This window comes from Carassius carassius, chromosome 38, assembly GCF_963082965.1.
Source record: "Carassius carassius chromosome 38, fCarCar2.1, whole genome shotgun sequence".
In the NCBI taxonomy this organism is placed as follows: Eukaryota; Metazoa; Chordata; class Actinopteri; order Cypriniformes; family Cyprinidae; genus Carassius; species Carassius carassius.
The window spans coordinates 21,853,483-21,872,573 of record NC_081792.1 but is presented as its reverse complement, the minus strand read 5'-3'; the positions used below and the strand labels follow the sequence as shown (position 1 = coordinate 21,872,573).

Genomic DNA, 19,091 nt, shown 5'->3' with positions numbered 1-19,091 from the left:
ATTAACAAATGAACAACACTGACTGAAAGTGAGTTAGAATTATTGAAAAGGGTCAAAGTCCCTAAATTTTTTCATTGTCCTTAATTTCATATGTATTTTCATCTGTGGTTTGACTGGTTTTAGAGAGAAACACCCATTGCAAAATCCAATTCAACAGTAACCAACAGGCACAAAACCTTCCCAGTTTGTTGTGGTCTCTGCAACTAAACATGTTATTTCATTCATTTGAAAGTAATAGTTCAGCCAAAAATTCAAACTGTTGTTATATACAAACTGTAAGAAATTATAGTCTGCCATGACCCAACTTCCACTCCATAATATGTTTGATCATGCTCATTTCCCAAAATGGCTTAATTATTATAGAGAAGAGGAAAGTCAACAGTTATGTTGTTTGTAAACCATTTGGGATGATCACATCCTTAGCAAATGGTGACCAATTGTAGAATGGGAATGGTGTGGGACACTGAGAACCACCTCAGACAAAGGGGTGTCAGAACTTAATTAACATAGAGACTACAGCTGTTACAACAGGACGAACTTCGTTTAAACTGTAAATGTATAAAAGGTTTGAACTTAGGATGTTTTCTGGGTTCATTCTGACTCCATTGGACCCAAGGTACTACATGTACTTTGTCACTGCTATGCTACAATAAACATCTTCATCAAGATCGTCAACATCCTTGTCACTTTTTCTTACAAAACCCAAGCTGTTATATATATATATATATATATATTTATTTATTTATTTATTTTTCTGTGGAGTGCAAAAACAGATCTATGAAAGCTTTCATTTTCGGAGGAACAATTCCTAACGCAAGAAGCTCTAATGGCAGACAGCATTGCCATTGACAAGGCTGAAGCTAGCAACAGAGTGGTGCTGGGTACTTTTGATTGAACTTAGCCGTGTGTTATTACGCCTAGTGCTTTGTGAATGCAGCAAGATGGAGGGGCAGCAACAGCAAAGCTGATTGTTGAACTGCTTTCTAAAGGATTTACTGAGCAGGTAGAGAGCAAAAGGATTTACGCAAGAGTTGGTGAAGGCAAGGATACGTGCGCACACACTGCAGATGAAATGGGCCATTGAGGTGTCCACTTCTGTGTAGTGGTAGGACCGATAGAGGTATATCACATGGTTGGGGAGCCAGCAGATGGCAAAAAGACCCACAAACACCAGCACTGTCTTGGCAAGCCGTATACGTGACTCAATCTATGGTTCAGAGAAAAGAAACGTAAATATCAAATAAAGAAATTTTATATATCTTTATACTATCATTAGATGATTTGAAATAGGACAATCTGTGATTTTTTTATTTTCTTTATCTTTTCTTTATTAAACTTCTTTATTAAACTGATTTTCAACTTTTCTTTATTAAAAAGCCAGAATAGGATATTTTTAAAGCATTATATATGTATATAATGATTTAAAAATATCCTATTCTGGCTCTTTCAACTTTGAAGGCTCAACCAATGGCATGATATGGGTGGGACTTATTGTTTGTTTGACCAATAGCAGACAGAGGGAGTTATCAAGAACCTGTTTGGGGAAAAATTAAAAATTTAAATGCATTAAAAAGAAAAAAAAAGAACAAAATATCATACATATTTTTGTTTCATTATCAAGGACTTTTTCTTATTAGATCTCCAACATTTCTCTTCATTTTCCTTGCAGATTGATACGTTAGAAAGAAATGTATGATACAGGCACTTGTATGCATCATAGATGAAGAATAACAAAAGCGGCATTTTGGTATACGTTTAGTACATATGGTTCCTAACATACACGGTACCTTTAGAATCCAGACTGTATTATTCATATAACAATAGAAAAGCAGAGCAAAGCAGATGTTTCTAAAACAGAGACTGAACCACCGCTCTAAAACAATTACAGGAAACACAGAGGTTAAATGCAAAATTTAACAGATGCTTTCTCTGCATGGACTCTGGCATATTCAAACTCAGCAAAATACATTTTAAGGGCTCAAAATTATATATATATATATATACATGTGTGTGTGTGTGTGTTTTAATTACAGTGTAATTTTTGTAATTACAGTCATAAACACATGTATTGTAATTGTAATATTAAAAATGATATGTGGGCCTGTTATGCATGTTTTTTGTTTTCATTAATAATTGTGTGTACTAAATGAAGGTAAACAAGAATGTATGAATTATAATGATGATATAATGATGGGCTGAAGGACAATTAAAACAATAATCGGACTTCAACAACTGAAGCACTACTTGACCTTTAAACTCACCTGCCTCCGAATGTGTGCATTTCCTTCCACAGGCATGTTAATCGCACTCTGAATCAGACTCCTGGCAATGAAAATGTAGTACACAGCAATAATGAAGAGAGGAATGATGTACAGAATGAGGAATGAGGCCATGGAATGGATTTTGGGGTGCAGGTCTCCAGCATGAGGATACGGGGCACATGTTGTAAAAGTCTCATTGGTTTCAGGGATGTGGAAGGTGTGGAGATCGGAGAACACAACCTCAGGAATGGCCAGGATCATGGAGAGAAGCCAGATTGACACAGCCCTCAGGCAGACCTTAAGTGAGGCTTTAGATGTCTGGATATCCATTGGCTTGACAATTGCCTTGTATCTAAGAGACAGAAAAGGACAAGTTGCATTTGCATGAAACAAGACAGTGTGATTCACAATACAAATACAAATATACAAATACAAAAGCCGGGTTCCATAAGTAAAAATCCTATTCATTTTCTCCATGGAATTTTATTTAATTTTTTTAATTATTATTCTTTTTTGTCAACGGTAGCTTATAAACCGTTAAAGACAGACCTACTGTGAATCGATGGTCTATATATGCTTTTGTTAAAGGCATCATTTCACATTATAATGTATTCATTCTTGGTGAAAATTACATTACCCATGATTCTGCAAATGTTCCACCAATCAGAGAACTGAAACAAGCAAATCATGCCAAAAAACTAAAAAAACTTCTTAACACCCACCCACTCCAATGAAGCACTGCAAATGACATAATTAAGTGAGTGCTAATTAATACTCAGCATTATTTGCATGTGTAAGTATATTTTGCAATAAATGTAAAATATATTGTTTCCATATACTATATAATCAAAATCTTTAATAGTTGTTAATTTAGCTTTCATTTTATATTTAATTGTCATTGTAAGTGCTTCATGGGATTTAAGGTTTTCCATTATTATTGTTGTACCTTGGTCTTTTTGTCTAATTTTCAAATACCTTTTACTTCAAATTAAAGTTTGTAGTGTTATGATTTAGCTTGTAACTAATTTGGTTTGGTTCATGGCTTATAATGCTTTTTATATTGGAAATACGAATGGGAAAAAAAGGTTTCTAGAACCAAGTCTGTCAGGAAATAGCAGATCACAATCAGACAGTAGCCTACCTATTCAATGACTGATTTAAAGCCCTGAATGCAGACCACCTCCCACCTATGATTGCCATCTACCATCTGTTCATGGCTGTTCACCTAATAAGAAAGCAAGCCTCCAGTGCTAATAGACTCCCACTACATCGATCTCTATCGGTCTATTTTTTTTTTTTTTTACTATCTAGGCTTTTTTTAAATTCATTTTCTTTATAACAAATGGAGACAAACATGTAAGAGAAATTTGCAATTGTACAGTGCATTTCCCAATAAAGCAGCTTTACAAAGAAAAGTGCTAATAATTTCTGACTCCTCATGAAATTCTGAGAAAGTGTTTTTCCTGTTCTTAACAACTTTGTAAAGTCTTAACGAACCATAATTATTCTTAATTATTATTGGCTTTTAGTTTAATAGAAACAGTTAACTGTTTCTCATTTAATCCAAGAGCAAATCGACCCTCAGTTGAACCATTGCTCTGGAGGTGAACTGGTTAGGCTACTCTTGAGTGCTCTAGCATCAACACTAACAGACAGAGGAAGCAGTTCATTTTTTCACCATCATTAGGCATGTTATTTTTCATTTCCATTTCATCTGCTACTATCACACACCAAGTCACACACTTCTCCAGGAGAATACAAAATATGATTCTAATATTCTATGTATTTATTCAAAATAGAAAAGAATAGAACAGAATAGAAAACATCATAAACATAAAAATGATCTAAATAAATTATGTGATAATGAAAGGCTTACAAATAATAATGTGATAATGAAAGACTCAATAAATAACTCAACTCAACAAATAATTCAATACAGCTTTGATACAATATACAAATTTTATGCAATTTTTTTGTAGCTTTTTTTGTTTTGTTTACTTTTATAGAGTCTTGTGTTTGAAAAAGAACATTCCCATTCTTAAGTGTAATTTCATACATTATTATTATGTTTATTAAGTGATAAAGAGGTTGTTATTATTAATCACGTTCACATTTGAATTACTTCCTGGTATTTAAAAGGCAATCAATCCAGAAAATTACGGTCCAGCTTTATCCGATTTCCCATTTTTACCCTAATCATGATAAGCAGAAAAAAAAAAAAAAAAATCTATCATTTTGGTGACAGTTCATTATAGTGTTAGTGTAAACTGTTGTAATTGTGTTGGTGAGATACTTCATTATCACTTTAATATAGTAATCAAGTACATTAAAATGTATATAGAAATCATATTGTAAAGTGTTAACAAACTCACTGAATAACACTGAGGCTAATAAAGAATATTTGACTTACCTGTCAGCTGCCAGCGCTGTAAGCGTGAACACCGACACTCCGACCGACGTCAGCTGGATGAACGGGATGAGTTTACAACCCATCCGCCCGAAGAGCCACTCATCCGCTAGAAACTTGCTGGCATCCACGGGCGCGCAGGTGACCAGCAGAAGCACGTCTCCGAGAGCGAGACTCGACATGAACAGATTAGGGACATTGCGCATGGATTTCACGTTGCAAAACGTCCTAATCAGCGTCACATTACCAATTAGTCCAACAGTTATGAGGAGCGCGTAAATGGTGGCGATAATGACGCCTGAATGGAAGTGCGGATGCTCCGTAGCGGCGCTGGTGTTGTCGCGCTCCGGAGAGTCGCCCAGAAACTTTCCATCGGGAGTCGGAGTAAATGTAGCGTCAGACATGTTATCAAATCAGCTCTTGTGCATTTTAAATCCAGTATAGACGAATTCTGCCATTAATACGGTTTGTTCTGGTGATATTCCTCTCCAGCGCATCCTATGCGCAAATGGAGAGCCCATGTGAGGTTTGGCTGCTATATGCCAAAATGATGCGCCTGCGCTCTCAAGTGAAGACGGTCAAATAAAAAAATACTCCTTGAAAGATGCATTTAGCGTTTAACAACTCTGTTAAAGTTAGCTGAAATGCATATATGAAATAACTAATTGTGCACTCTTTAGAAAACTACATAGTCAGCCATAAAAGCTGTCTGTAAACTTATTGAGCTGACTATCTAGACTGCATCTCCATGTTGGTACAAACAATAATCTTTTTCGCGCTAAAAAGATGAATATGAATATTTATGAAATCATATTTGCATATATATATATATATATATATATATATATATATATATATATATATATATTATAGGCACCTGCAACAGATCAGTCTTTCCCAAGCATGTTCCTAGAGACACCAACATTACAACTTTTCCTAATCACACAAACCTGATTACACTCATCAGCCTGTTGGTAGAGACTTGGATGGGTCAGATTAAGTGTGTGATGTGACATGTAGCCAAGTATGGTATCCCATATTCAGAATTTTTGCTCAGTGTTTATCCCATCCAAGTGTGCACACACACACAGTAAACACACACCTGGAGCATTTATTTAATTATTATTATTATTTTTATTTTTTTTGCTGTGGTGCCCTGGGAGCCGTTGGGGGTTCAGTGCCTTGCTCACCTCAGTCACAGTATTGAGGGTGGAAGAGAGCACTGAACATTCACAATCCCTGCCATAACTGAGACTCGCCAACCATTAGGCCACGACTGCCACAACATAAAGTGACATTCAAAAATGTGTGCTTGTGTCCCTCAAGGAATAAGGAAACACTGCAATAGATAACTTTTAAATATGATGAGAACACAGTAATGCATCGTCTTGAGAATACTTTCAGAAACCAAATGTAATCCTCAATGACAAACCTGAAAGTACAGAACACATACTACCACAGAATTACCAAAGATATGCAGTCTCCATAGAAACAGACTTTGAGTTATGTGCAAATTAATGGAGTGTAATCCCAAAACATGTTTTATGACAAAAAAAGAAAAGCTGACACTTAACGCAGAGCACAACATGCCAAGGTTTCAGTTTATTAGATGAAAATCCAAAACACAAAGAGCACTGTACAAAGATGATAAAATGTATCTTCCAGATTTGCAGGGTGTTAATAAGCTGAACCGAAACTGATTGACATCAGGGATGCAACATATCTGTTTCAATATTATTCCATTACAATTACACCGTGAATCAATATCATAAATGCTGGTGTGCATCTATTAAACAACCACTCCATATTACACAAAAGACACTAGCTTTCAACACAAGCATAGCTGTTCACGGAAAGAGGCTTCAAGTACTGTGTGCATGATGAAAGATCTGGCTGTGGTGAAGAACACCCTCTACAGCTCCTTTCCATAAACTAATCCCATAGTCAAAGCCATAAGCACAACTTTCATCAACATTATATAGTGAATGTGTGGATCCTGCAGTTGGGAAAATGGATGAAGTGTGTCTAGTGACAACAGAAATGCTCTGGCTTATCTTCACCAGGTGTAAATGAATAGGGCAAAGACTGAACCCCCACTGTGTTGGTGAGATGATCCTGTATTACAAGAAGAAAGGGGATGATACACGGGAAAAAAATCTATTCACCAGGCTCCCCACTTCCCAAACCTCCCACACCTTCCCTTTCATTTGCCGATGAAATGGTCTCCCTCTGTTTCACTCTGAAACATGCTTTTCAATCATAAAGTCAAATGCTGTTTCCATAGGTCACTACATCTGCTCTCCTCCTCTGGTAATATTACACTGCAAAACCCACTCCAAAAGCACTTCAATCAAAAAAAAAAGTTGTTCTTCTGTGTTCTCTAATACACTTTTTGGCTTACTTTAGTTTTGAAAGATGTTGGCTGATGCGGTGATGATAAATGGAGATTGCCCTTTGTAAGTTGAAGTTCACTGGTAAAGTTTCAGGTATCTGTGGTATTGATGGTGATACGCACAGCAACAGTTTATGATTGCTAATGAAATCTGAAGTGCCCTTTTGTCACCATTTATCACTACAGGATTGCTCTCAATGTCCCAGTATCTATTATCATTAACAATTAGACTGCGCTGACAAGTAACGGATAGAAATAAAATTTGAGCTGAATAATAAAACTACTGTCTTCTGCTTTAAAGTTATTAAACTGAACTGAGTCAAAATTGAAATGAACTCGAGATGAATAACAACACTATTATTTTGTTACAGTTGCTTTACAGGAAAATTGGATTCGTCTCATTTTTGAAGTTTGCATCATTGATTCTGTTACTTTCCTGTTTAATACTGTGAAGCGGCATGCTTTGAAATTATCTCTATTGTATAAAGTCCTATAAAAATAAAAGCAACTTGACTTCAGTTGTTTAAATCTATTATGATAAGTGTGATATCTTTGTGGTGCTGTAAACAACTGATGTAATGATGTCTAATGAATTGATCTGGCTATTAGTCTATTTTTACAAGCATGACCAGTATAGTTTGTGTGTGTGTGTGTGTGTGTGTGTGTGTGTGTGTGTGTGTGTGTGTGTGTTGAAATGTTGGGACTTGCAAGATGTTTCTAGCTATGATATGCAGAAATGATAGATGATGCCAAAAATTGAGACACAGATCTGTTCTGAGACAGGAAAAGACAACGCTACATGCAAATTATTAAGCACATTATGTCAGATAAACATATGTCTCCTTCTTAGTGATTTAGTAGCAGTGAACAATTCATAGAGACCATGTGAATTAGAACACAACCTTATTAATACTGTCTACTGCCAAATTAATTAATACTCTTCAAATTATCTGATAATGAATGAGATCATAGGGGTCACAAACCAGTATTTTATTATCAATAAGATATGCTATTATATTTACGTCATGTTAGATACTGGGTTTGAATTAGAATTATATGATTAAAACGAATGAAGTAAAATTAAAAAATAAGAAATAGATCAATAGGAAATAAAAAAAGAATAATATTAAATTTGATGCATTGAGTGCAGAGACGTATTGCAAGCTGAAAAGGCAAGAATGAAAGTTATTTATAGGTTCTGTGTGGGACTTTTTGGTACATTGAGAATGGACTTTTTAGTCATAAAAGTACAAAGAATTTAAATCACTGGTAGAATCAAAATGAAAGTTAGTAAGTTAAAGCAGTAAGACTTATATATAAGTTATAAAGACCTGGTATTATGTGTAAAATACAACTTTTACCATGATGAAAATAAAAGGTATTATAGGGCATGTTGGGCAATATTGATTCTTCCTACAGCCTGCTCTGAAGTGCTACTCAATTGCTTTTTTTTTTAGCTGAATGTCTTTGTTTTATTTTTCTTTAATAATTCCACTTTAGTGTGGCAGTTATATTGATTCACCTAAATGTCACATCAGCTGAATGTCTCGTGTAGAGGACATTATCTTGGACACACTGCTCCTTCCAGATAGACAGTCAAACAGGAAATTTCTGCAATTATTGAGTCGTAGGCAAAATCCGGATATGCTTATTAAATGTCATTCTTTATTATGTCCCATACGCAAACAGACAAAGAGCCCTACACTCTGATAATTTGCCTATGAATCCATAATAGCATTTTTGGTATTTTGATATCAGTCTCAAAGAATAAAAAGAAAATGGTTTTCTTTTCTTCACCATTGACATTGTTGTTTGATTAAGAAGAGGACCCAATTTTTTTTTTCAAGGATATTCATATTTATGTGTAGCATACAGCAGGACCTCATATGCTAAGAATTAATCAACAACGTCTGGAGGGAATAACTGACTAATCATGAACAACGAGAAAAGAAAACTCATGTCAAAGGTCATTAGACTTGCATTGAACTGCTATAACCTTTTCAATGTGACTGGCCATGAAAAGGTTCAGTTAAGACCTTTGCTTCTTATCAACTATAGCGATAACTACATAAGCACACTGCTGTGTTATCAGAGCTATTATAAACAGAACACATGCCTGGAAATGGCTGCATGATTGAAAAGTTGCTGCTTAAATTTCTTGCAAATTATGGCAGCATGTAGATTATATTCTTCTCCCTTGATAATATTTTCTGTTCCTACCAACTGTGATAATTCAGGTGTGTAAGGGATTTTATTATTCTGTATAGTGTTATAAAACCTTGTTTTCAATTTGATATATAATAACACATAATTGTTAATAGGGTTTGATAATACAATACAGAATAATATTTTTTTTTTAAATCATTTTTATTTCAAATAAATGTTTATATAGACTTGAATCAATGAATACTGAAAATAATGTATCAGAATTTACACAAAAATATTAAGCTACACAACTGTTTTTAACATTAATAATAAGAGTAGCAATGTGTGTGTGTGTGTGTGTGTGTGTGTCAACATTTTATAATTATACATATGATTGATACATTTAATTATCCATCCATCCATCCATCCATCCATTTACAAACACACACACACAATTATATATAATTTAATATGTCCGATTATTAATTTTTTGTACAAAACCATAAAAAGGGTTTTCAAACTGCAGACAGACACTAAAGGTAGGTAAACTTCATACAAAAGAGTAGAGAATAATAATAATTTTAAAAAGCTTTTAGAATATTTATCCTAAGGTTGACAATCAACATTTTCTGAAGGTTTTAGCACCTCCTTCGACTGACCTTCTACTAAACATTCATTGTTGAGATTTTTTTTTTTTTTTTTTTTATAAAAAGGGGATGGATTTTAGTTTCTTGATCAAACATCCAGGATCATTAAATCTATAGTCTTAGTTATGCCTGCCTGATCACACTGTGCTGGAACTGAAGGTGCTGATGTATCATGATCATTATCTGAGGGGGTGCAATTATACAGAGTTATGCTGCTAATGAAACTCTTCTTCATGTGGGTTAATGTGCATTGACTGTTGAGCACAAATGTAATTAATGACAGAATTGTAATTTTTGGCTGAACTAACCTTTTAAGGAGGAACTGATTTTTTGCGATTGTGAATTATGCAACAAAGGGACGAGATCAAGAATGCCACTAATGTAGGAAAATTGATGCTCTTACCTTTTATTGATGGCTCAGGGTGAGATGGGTGATGGCTGATGGCAGGGCAGTGAACAACTTAAAGCTAAAAACAATGAATTAAATAATGAGAAAATTATTACCACTGGACTGTAATACATTTGAACAGCTGTATCTAATTAAAATTCAACTTATAACCATATTTCTATTCATAGATAAATTTTGTTACGTTAGCTCATTGTTGCTTTCTAAAGGAACAACTTTAAAAATAAAAATGAAAATAAATGAATGAATATATAGATAACTAGTTAGATAACTACTAGACAAATCTTAGAGATATAATAACAGTGGTTTGTATAAAGTTATTTTAAGGCTGTAATTTTTCTGTTCTGTATCAAATTAGCTCCATCTCTGCAGGTTTTTCTTAACATGCTATTGACAATTTGTCCCAATATTTCCATCTGTCCTCTTTATCAGTGCCAACTGAGAATGATTCATGGCCAGATTTTGCCTAGAAACCTTGACAAATGTGTGTGCAGTTCTAAATAGCCTCTTTCTCCCTTGACATCAATTCAAAATTAAAGGTGCTGTATGTTTTTGACTCTCCTAAAGCATAAAAATACAATAATATGTTTGCAGATATTTAAGAAACATGCTAAGTTACCATAGCCTACTTGTTTATCTGAAAAACAATGCTACAGTCAGTTATTCTCCTTTTATGAAAATGTGCGTCTCGGGCCGGAATGTTGGTCTCTGTTTTGGTATGCAAAGTGTCTCTTTACTTTAATGAACCTCTATATTTAGTTGATTGACTTATGGTTTAATTATTTTCCTTCACACACAGCATTCAGAACATAATGGCCTTTAGCTGACTCCAAATTTTTTTATATTAAATAAAAAGCAATTGAAAAACTATTGGCAATTACATGAACCCATATGAGACCCTCACCGAGTGACGCAGCTGAACTCTATGGGGTTTCCACTCACAGAAATGTAATGTCGCACACCGCTCTATTCACCGTCAAATCACAAAATCACACACTGATTAGGTCTAACAGCATTTCATTCTCTTTAGTACTTCTGTGGACAACTCAACTCCAACTGGATTACTGCTGAGTTTTATTACACGCTGGTCAAGACAATGCATCACCTAAGACCGCCAAGGAAATTTAGATTTTTATTAAGGTTATTCAAGCTGGACAGAGTTGCATTTGTTGTTTGCTTGCTTAAAATAAACAGAGTAAATAAATACAATTTCCATTTTTTCCCATTTCTGAGTGTTTTTAAAGGAATAGTTCACCCAAATTAAAAAGTTTCTGAAAAGTACTTTCAGACCATCCAAAATGTAAAAGGAGTTTGTTTCTTCTTTGTAAAATATTTGGAGAATTTTCACTGGAGGAAGAATTATTATGGATAGAGGATTTGTTTTTTAGCTGGAAGCAACAGTTTGAAGTTAAAACATCAATGATTGATTTGTTTCTTACAAACACGCAGCTTTTCAGTTCACAATATGTTAACTGACGGACTGGAGCCGTGATTTCATCTACATTATCATGCTTGACCAGAGTGTGAGTAAATGTGCAGCAATTTTTTGAACTAATCCTTGAAAGCATTATTCATTGAAAGTATGTAGTCCTATAAATCTAGAATTTCTACCTCATTGACAGGATTTCAGATTAAAAGACATTGCAGATTGTTTTATGCTATAAAATGATGCTATAAAATGATAGACAGTATCTCCTGATCACAACTGAAAAGCATCCTGTGCTTCTTACACCTCTCTAACCTTTTGCTTGTTTCCTCTCTCGCTTGTGGAGCTATGGGTTTATGATGGTCTATGAGATCATATCAACTTATCGTACATTCTCTTGAGCCAGCGCCAATACTAATCCCGTTCGGAGAGCCCGGAGGAATATAACAGAGGGAGTGGAATGGTGTCCGTAATCATAGCAGAAATCAGTTCCTGAAAAACTGTAAATTACACACAGTAATGGGATCCTACATTGCATTTTATAAATTGATCTACAAAATCACACAAAGCATGGTGAATCGATAAAACTATGGGAATCTATATCAAGCATTAAGTGTGCATGCAAACATCACTCTTATGCTTTTCACTGAATGGTTTCAGGATTTAATTCTTATTCATGATGACTTACAAAAAAAAGCTTTTTAGTTTCACCTTGAAACTTCAACAGATGTCATTCAGACAAAGGAAAAGGAAAAGTTCCTGTACATTTTTTTTAAAGTGCACTATATTAGGCTACAATAATCCTATTACAGTTACAATAAAAAAATAACATTAAAATTGGTTCAAAAAAGCTAACACAAATGTGTGAGAACATAATCACTCAGTCCTGCTGGCCTGGAGGGGTCAGCTTAAGCATCTTAGGAATAAACACAGACGTTATGAAGGTGTCTAGATCTGTTTACTGCCTTGCGTAGTATGACAGGTGCTTGATCCTGACAGAGACAGATAGCTAAGAAGGAAGCACAGTAACAGTTATGTGAGATGAAACTACAGAAATGTTCTAAAATGTTCAGAAATGCTTTATCCTTTGGTGTTTTTATCAGTGCCTAATGCGCCATCTATTGGTGTTTGTTATAAATGACATCTTGATTGTACAGAAACTTTTCCTTTTCCTTTGTCTGAATGACATCTGTTGAAGTTTCAATGTTAAACTAAAAAGCTTTTTTTGTAAGTCATCATGAATAAGAGTTCATTACATTAAACTAAAGTTAACGTTAATATAAAATGCTGTGCATTTAAATGACAATATTAAAAATGTAAAACAAATTTATTCATCCTCATTTTCATATAAAATTGCTATTAAGTTGCCTTTTTTAATTTTCACAATTGTAACTTTAATCTAAAGGCAGAAACAGACTTCCATACCTTATTATGTTCCTTGAATGTTTTCTAACATGTATAGAAAATGTGTGAATATTTTCTGCCTGACCTTCCTGGGGAAATTAAATCCTGAAACCATTCAGTGAAAAGCAAAGTGAAAAGCAAGTTGTTTGGGGTGGGGTTAAATTAAACACTATCTGCGATGACATCATAGTCAAGTTGCATTGTGGTCCATAGAGTTGCCTGAAGAGTGCATATGAAGCAGACTTTCTCCCTCGGTTAAAATCTAGGGGTTAAGGAGGGTATGTCCATGTAAACTTTCCTTTGCTGAAAGTTCTAAAATGCTGCAGCATTTCAAGGCATGAAGGCATCAAGGCACTTCGAATACAAATTCTGCTTGACTTCCTGTCTCCGGAGGTACATTCTTCTGAACAAATTTTGAAGGCAGCATAGATGTATTCTTCGCTGCCTTTGATATCCCACAATTTTGTGCATTCCATTCCATAATGGTTGGGATCAAAAGAATAAAAAATAAAGATGGCGTCTGAAAGTTACGGAAGAGGATTAGGGCCAAGCAATAATAAAAAAAATAAAACCATCTCAAGATTAAAGTCATTATATTGCGAGATTAAACGTGTTAAATTTCGAGAAAAAAGTCGAAATACAATCTTGAGAATAAACTCATTAAATATCGAGAATAAAGTCGTTGTGCTTCGAGATTAAATCCATTAAATTTCGAGAAAAAAGTCGAAATACAATCTTGAGAATAAACTCATTAAATATCGAGAATAAAGTCGTTGTGTTTCGAGGTTAAACTCGAATATTTCGAGAAAAAAGTCGAAATACAATCTTGAGAATAAACTCATATATCGAGAATAAAGTCGTTGTATTTCGAGAAAAAAAACTCATTAAATTTCGAGAAAAAAAGTCGAAATACAATCTTGAGAATAAACTCATTAAATTTCGAGAAAAAAGTTGTTGTGTTTCGAGAAAAAAAGTCGAAATGAAATGTAGAGAACCCATTCGATCAGTGTTCATTGTATAGCCTACTGATAGAGAACATGGCAGAGTTGGATCACTTAGTCAAGCTATATTTTAGACTTTCTTTCAGTAACAAATAAATACTATCAACTTTAGCTATTTATGACAGAATAATAATTAGCATACGAACTTTAAAGAGAATTTGTAAGCGGCTAGGTCTTTTTAGAAGAAAAAATCAGTCCAATTTGCGCGATGTACCCTACTCGCTTTTGTCCAACATGAAATGACAACTAGTGGACAAATGCAAGGTTATCGCTGGCTTCACCTACGCGCGCTCCAACGAGGTTTCGTGGTTTCCCAGGATACCATAAGACGCATTATTAAACTTGTTGATCCTCAAGGTGTGGAATTTCGACGAAGGAGACGCTTGAGAAGACGCCAGTACACTTGCGCTGGCCCAAATGCACTCTGGCATATGGACAGCTATGATAAATTAAAACCGTACGGTATTGCCATTAATGGCTGTATAGATGGTTACAGTCGTTACATTCTGTGGATGGAGGCGTACACAACCAACAACGATCCTAATGTAATAGCCAGTTACTTCATTAAAACAGTGACTGGCATAGGAGGGTGTCCCGAGAGGATCCGCGCGGACATGGGGACCGAAAATGGTAGTGTGGCAGCAATGCAAAGGTTTTTACGAAGTAACCATGGAGACAGTTTTGCCGGAGAAAGGAGTTTCCTTTACGGAAGAAGCACAGCTAACGAACGAATCGAGGGATGGTGGTGTATCCTCCGTAAGCAGAGCGCACAGTTTTGGATGAACCTTTTCCAGACATTAATCAGTGATGGACACTTTAGCGGAGACTTTTTGGATAAATGTCTGATCCAGTTCTGCTTCCTTAACCTTATTCAGGTATGTCTTGTTTTAAAATGCAATTTTGTAGACCTACTATAGCTAACCTATGACATTTCTAACATAAGTATTTACTATAGTAAATTCAATTGTAGTATAGCCTACTGTGCAGCCTATACTAAAGTATTAACTATTTGTTAATGAATACTATGCATACTGTAGTGTTAACTATATTAAACTGACAACTGCATATACTTAAGTATACTTTAGTTTTTACTATGGTAAACTGTAGTGTATTGTATATAATATACCCTAAAGTAAAAACTTAGTACAGTATTGGGTATAGTAATTTGTTTATATTACTATAGTTGTTATATTACCACAACAACTACAGAATTGCCACAACAAATTAATTCAAGTATGTTCTATTGTGTGGTTCAAAAACATTATAGTATTTTTACTATAAATTACTATAGTATTTTTTCATGTGGGTTACCATAAAAAAAAAACAGTTCCAGGCCTAGCCACTAACAGCCAAGATAAATTTGAACTAGTAGCTATTAGGCTAACAACGCCAACGGATTTTAGAACGAGTATTGATATAGTAGCACTTGCTAAACTATATTTTCTAAATAGCTATATAATTACCCATACAACACACTATTGTGCAATATACCTAAAGTATGCTTTATTTCTCTGTACATTTTTTAATTTTTTATTTCTTTATTCTTTACAGGACGAACTTGATGAGGTTGTCAATACATGGAATTCCCACAAAATCAGAGCATGATCTGGAAATGATGCAGCATCAGGACGTCCGATAATGATGTTCTCTCTTCCAGGATTGCACAATGCCGAGGATAGACTCAAATTAATTGATATGGACGAAGCTGCCTTTTGTCAGGAAGAGTGCACCCCCAAGGGTCAGTTCCCTTGTGATGAAACAGTTTTTGATCTGTGCTGTCTGTTAATGGAGGAAAATGGATGGGATGCTCCTACAGATCCATTCAGTGCAGCTAATCTCTACATATTGTTGAGAGCAGAAATACAGCAAAATATTTGATGGTCCTTAATCCCAGCTTGGTTAGCTGGGCACCTATCTGTCATAACTCATATTTACTCTGTCTTATCTGTACTTGTCTTATGTAGTTATGCTGCATATTAATGAAAATTAGAGCAGGTCTGTTAAAATGAGTGTGATTTTGCAATATAAACAGCAACAGTTTAATACACAATGCTTACTTAACCCTTTGTAGGTAACTATGTATTCAACGTATCACTATATAGTGCATTATGGATTGCACAACCTTTATTTAGCTAAACTGCATGTTGCTATGTGCCATGTTAAAATTAAGAGTATTTGATGTTTTTTTAATGATACTGAATTACCAACATTATGTCTGATTTATGCACAGTTTTTGTATATGCACATTTCATCTTTAAAAAAAATGTTTATTTAGTACAAAATGTGAATAATGAACAGCACTGCTTATTGAAACATGAAAACATTTTGAAATTTCAAAATCTGTTAAATTGGCACAAAACTCCTTGGATTTTAACAGAAACATATTTTCTAAAGGAACTTTGAATCTGCAATGAAAATTAACAATAAAACATTTGAACATACAATTATAAGTATCAGTGTATGTATGACAATAGTGTCTTTTTATCTGTATCTTAAAATGTGATCAAGCAGTTAAATTCTTTACAATTCACAGCATAATTAAAACTGGGATTTAAACTACATTTTATATTATTTTTCAAGCATTTGCTTGTATAATTGCAATCTTCAAGCTAAGATTTCTAAGGAAACATTGCTAAAACCAAACAAGCAAGTGGAAATGTGTGTTAACTCATCTTTAACTTATGCAAAACTTTTGATTTCTGTAACTGAAAATCAAATCAAAATCAAATCAAACATAAATCAAAATGATTTTTCAGATATACAACTACGTTAAACTATGTCCATTACCCAAATGTTGCTCTCCAAAACAGCATTAAATTCAGCACGGAAGTCTGGAAAATTCTCATAGTTCTCACACAGCTGAAGGAACATCCCACATGTACGACCAATAGGGCGCCTTGTGAAATCTGACATCACTGCAAACTCAACAGAGATGCGGTCTGACACAATCAAGTGACATCCTGTGCAGAACCTCAGAAACTTTCCTTGTTTCTCATCATCCATTTCTCTGATGTACCTTTTCAGATGATGTGCTACTTCTCTTTGCTTTGCTGTCATATCAGCAGGGAACTTCAAAAGTCCTAAGACTTTTTTAGTTGTTGGTAGAAGTTTAGCATACATCTCTTTTAGCTCCTCAAAAGTAAGGGAGATTTTTGATTGTGTGATGTCCTTCCAACAGTCTAACACAAACATTGGCTTTTGGACAAGCTCTTTGTGGGAAATCTCCTTTAGAATTTCGGAGAAGTTTTCTGCAGAGACTTTTCTGCGGCATTCATAGCTGTCAAGAACTTCCAACAGTTCATCAAGTTCAACAGAAGAGAAATCCTGTAATGCACATTGAAGAATTTCTCGTTCTTGGGTGCTTACAAACTGAAGGAAGCACTCTATCAGGTCACTGTATACTGCACCAAAAAAGCATCTCCTCCATAAAAGGGGGGAAATTCATTGATCATGTCATGGAGGCAGTTTCCATGACGTATAATTATTTGTTTTGCTTGAATGCCAATTTTAGTGGTTTCTGGAGGCACATAAACTAATGTGTTCTCCAGGTCAGATTCATCTCCTGAGTAAGGGTCAAATGTGATTTCAGGGTCAGAAATATTAAGTGGGTCATTCACTACATCATCTGCCATGATGAAAACTTCCTCAGCTAATGTAATATTCAGGCCTGGTACCACTGGAAGATCTGTGACAACTGAGGAATCTGCATAGTTGTTATTGGGCATTGTAGAAGAGTCTGCTAAATCTTCACTATAATCACTCTGTAGTGAGATGATGCTGGTCTCATCATTATTTTCACTTTCAGACTCAGTATTTGAAGTTCTGTCAGCTGCCTCGTTCGGCCTAGTAGCTATGTAGAAGCGCAAGTTTCACTGCCTCATGTATTGTGCCAATGGAGACATCACTGGGAAGAACATTTTGTCTGAAGTCCCAAACTTCAAATGTGAAGTCACATTCTTCACCCTTAGAAGAATTTCCATTTGGGAAGAAAAGTTCTTTACCTTCTTTAAGGAACTCATTGTATCCTGCATTAATGTCCATTGCAACCTTTCTAGTACCCCCTCCTTGTTTTGTTCTGACCTGTTTTGTTTCTTTGTTTGCTGTATGAATCCAGCCAATTTCTATCTGTCGCTTACTTGCTTTGGCTCTGGATTTGGGTTTGGGTTTAGAAGTCTCAGGTTTCTCTTCAGATTGGGGTTCAGTTGTAGATTGCTTTCTCAGTTTCATCTTTTCTCTCAGTCTTTCAAACAGACCCAACTTCCTTTTGGAAGCAGGGTTTTGATTGCGGCAAAAATTGAAAAGAGCAAGTCTATCTCCATATGAGGGAATATAGTTGGCCAGAGCTGAATCCTCCATTAGCAAGATAACATCTCTGTCAATCTGTGGATTAAAAATATAATATGCCATTTGCCTTTCAAAAGTACAATCAAGGTCAGTTTAAAGGTATAAACTAATGATTTATATTTTTCAAATGTGTAGGCAGTAGTCAATATGAGTGTTCAGAAAATGTACATTAAATGTATTATTAATTGTGTTTTCTTTTGATGCAATAGCTAGTCTTAGTTTTTTACTTTAAATTTACTTTAATTTATCATCAACTAACTGTAAATAAAACAATATGGGCCAGATTTACTAACAGCTTGCACCAGAGCTAATCCTCTTTTGCTGTTAAAAAATATATTTTACTAAAGACAGCGGCTGACCATATTGCATTTGCATTTTTAGGAGTTTCTCTTTCAGACAAATCATTTATGGGAGCAGATTAAATTAATCCAGCAAGGTTATTTACTAAGGTTTGTGCCATTATTTAATGGCCAAAAAGCCTCAAACCACCTTAAATCAGCTTATTTGCGCTGCTTTTTTGGTATTGCGTTGCTCAGTACAGAAATTATCACCACGAATTCATGAAATTGCGTATAGCACTAATTTATTTATCGTGCCATTTTTATGCCAAAAAATGGTTTTCATGAGATCGGGCTGAAATTATCCGTCTGTGTCGTTT

The 19,091-nt window shown here is 34.8% G+C and overlaps 1 protein-coding gene across 1 annotated transcript; it reads right to left on the bottom strand.

Moving 5' to 3' along the window:
• Positions 1-769: 769 nt before the first annotated feature.
• Positions 770-5,180, bottom strand: LOC132119068 (gastrin-releasing peptide receptor-like). Its single transcript, XM_059528817.1, has 3 exons — positions 4,672-5,180; positions 2,262-2,613; positions 770-1,207 (listed from the first exon to the last, which is right to left on the bottom strand). Exons 1-3 carry the CDS (start codon positions 5,070-5,072, stop codon positions 824-826), a joined length of 1,137 nt encoding a protein of 378 aa, XP_059384800.1. The 5' UTR covers positions 5,073-5,180; the 3' UTR covers positions 770-823.
• Between the last annotated feature and the right edge of the window lie 13,911 nt (positions 5,181-19,091).

Bases quoted from the DNA above. Each gene is read 5' to 3' on its own strand.
- LOC132119068 (XM_059528817.1), bottom strand. From the start codon at position 5,072: ATGTCTGACGCTACATTTACTCCGACTCCCGATGGAAAGTTTCTGGGC. The intron at 2,614-4,671 runs GTAAGTCAAATA...TCTGTCTCTTAG, and splicing joins ACAGCGCTGGCAGCTGACAG to ATACAAGGCAATTGTCAAGC. The intron at 1,208-2,261 runs GTGAGTTTAAAG...TCTGAACCATAG, and splicing joins ATGCACACATTCGGAGGCAG to ATTGAGTCACGTATACGGCT.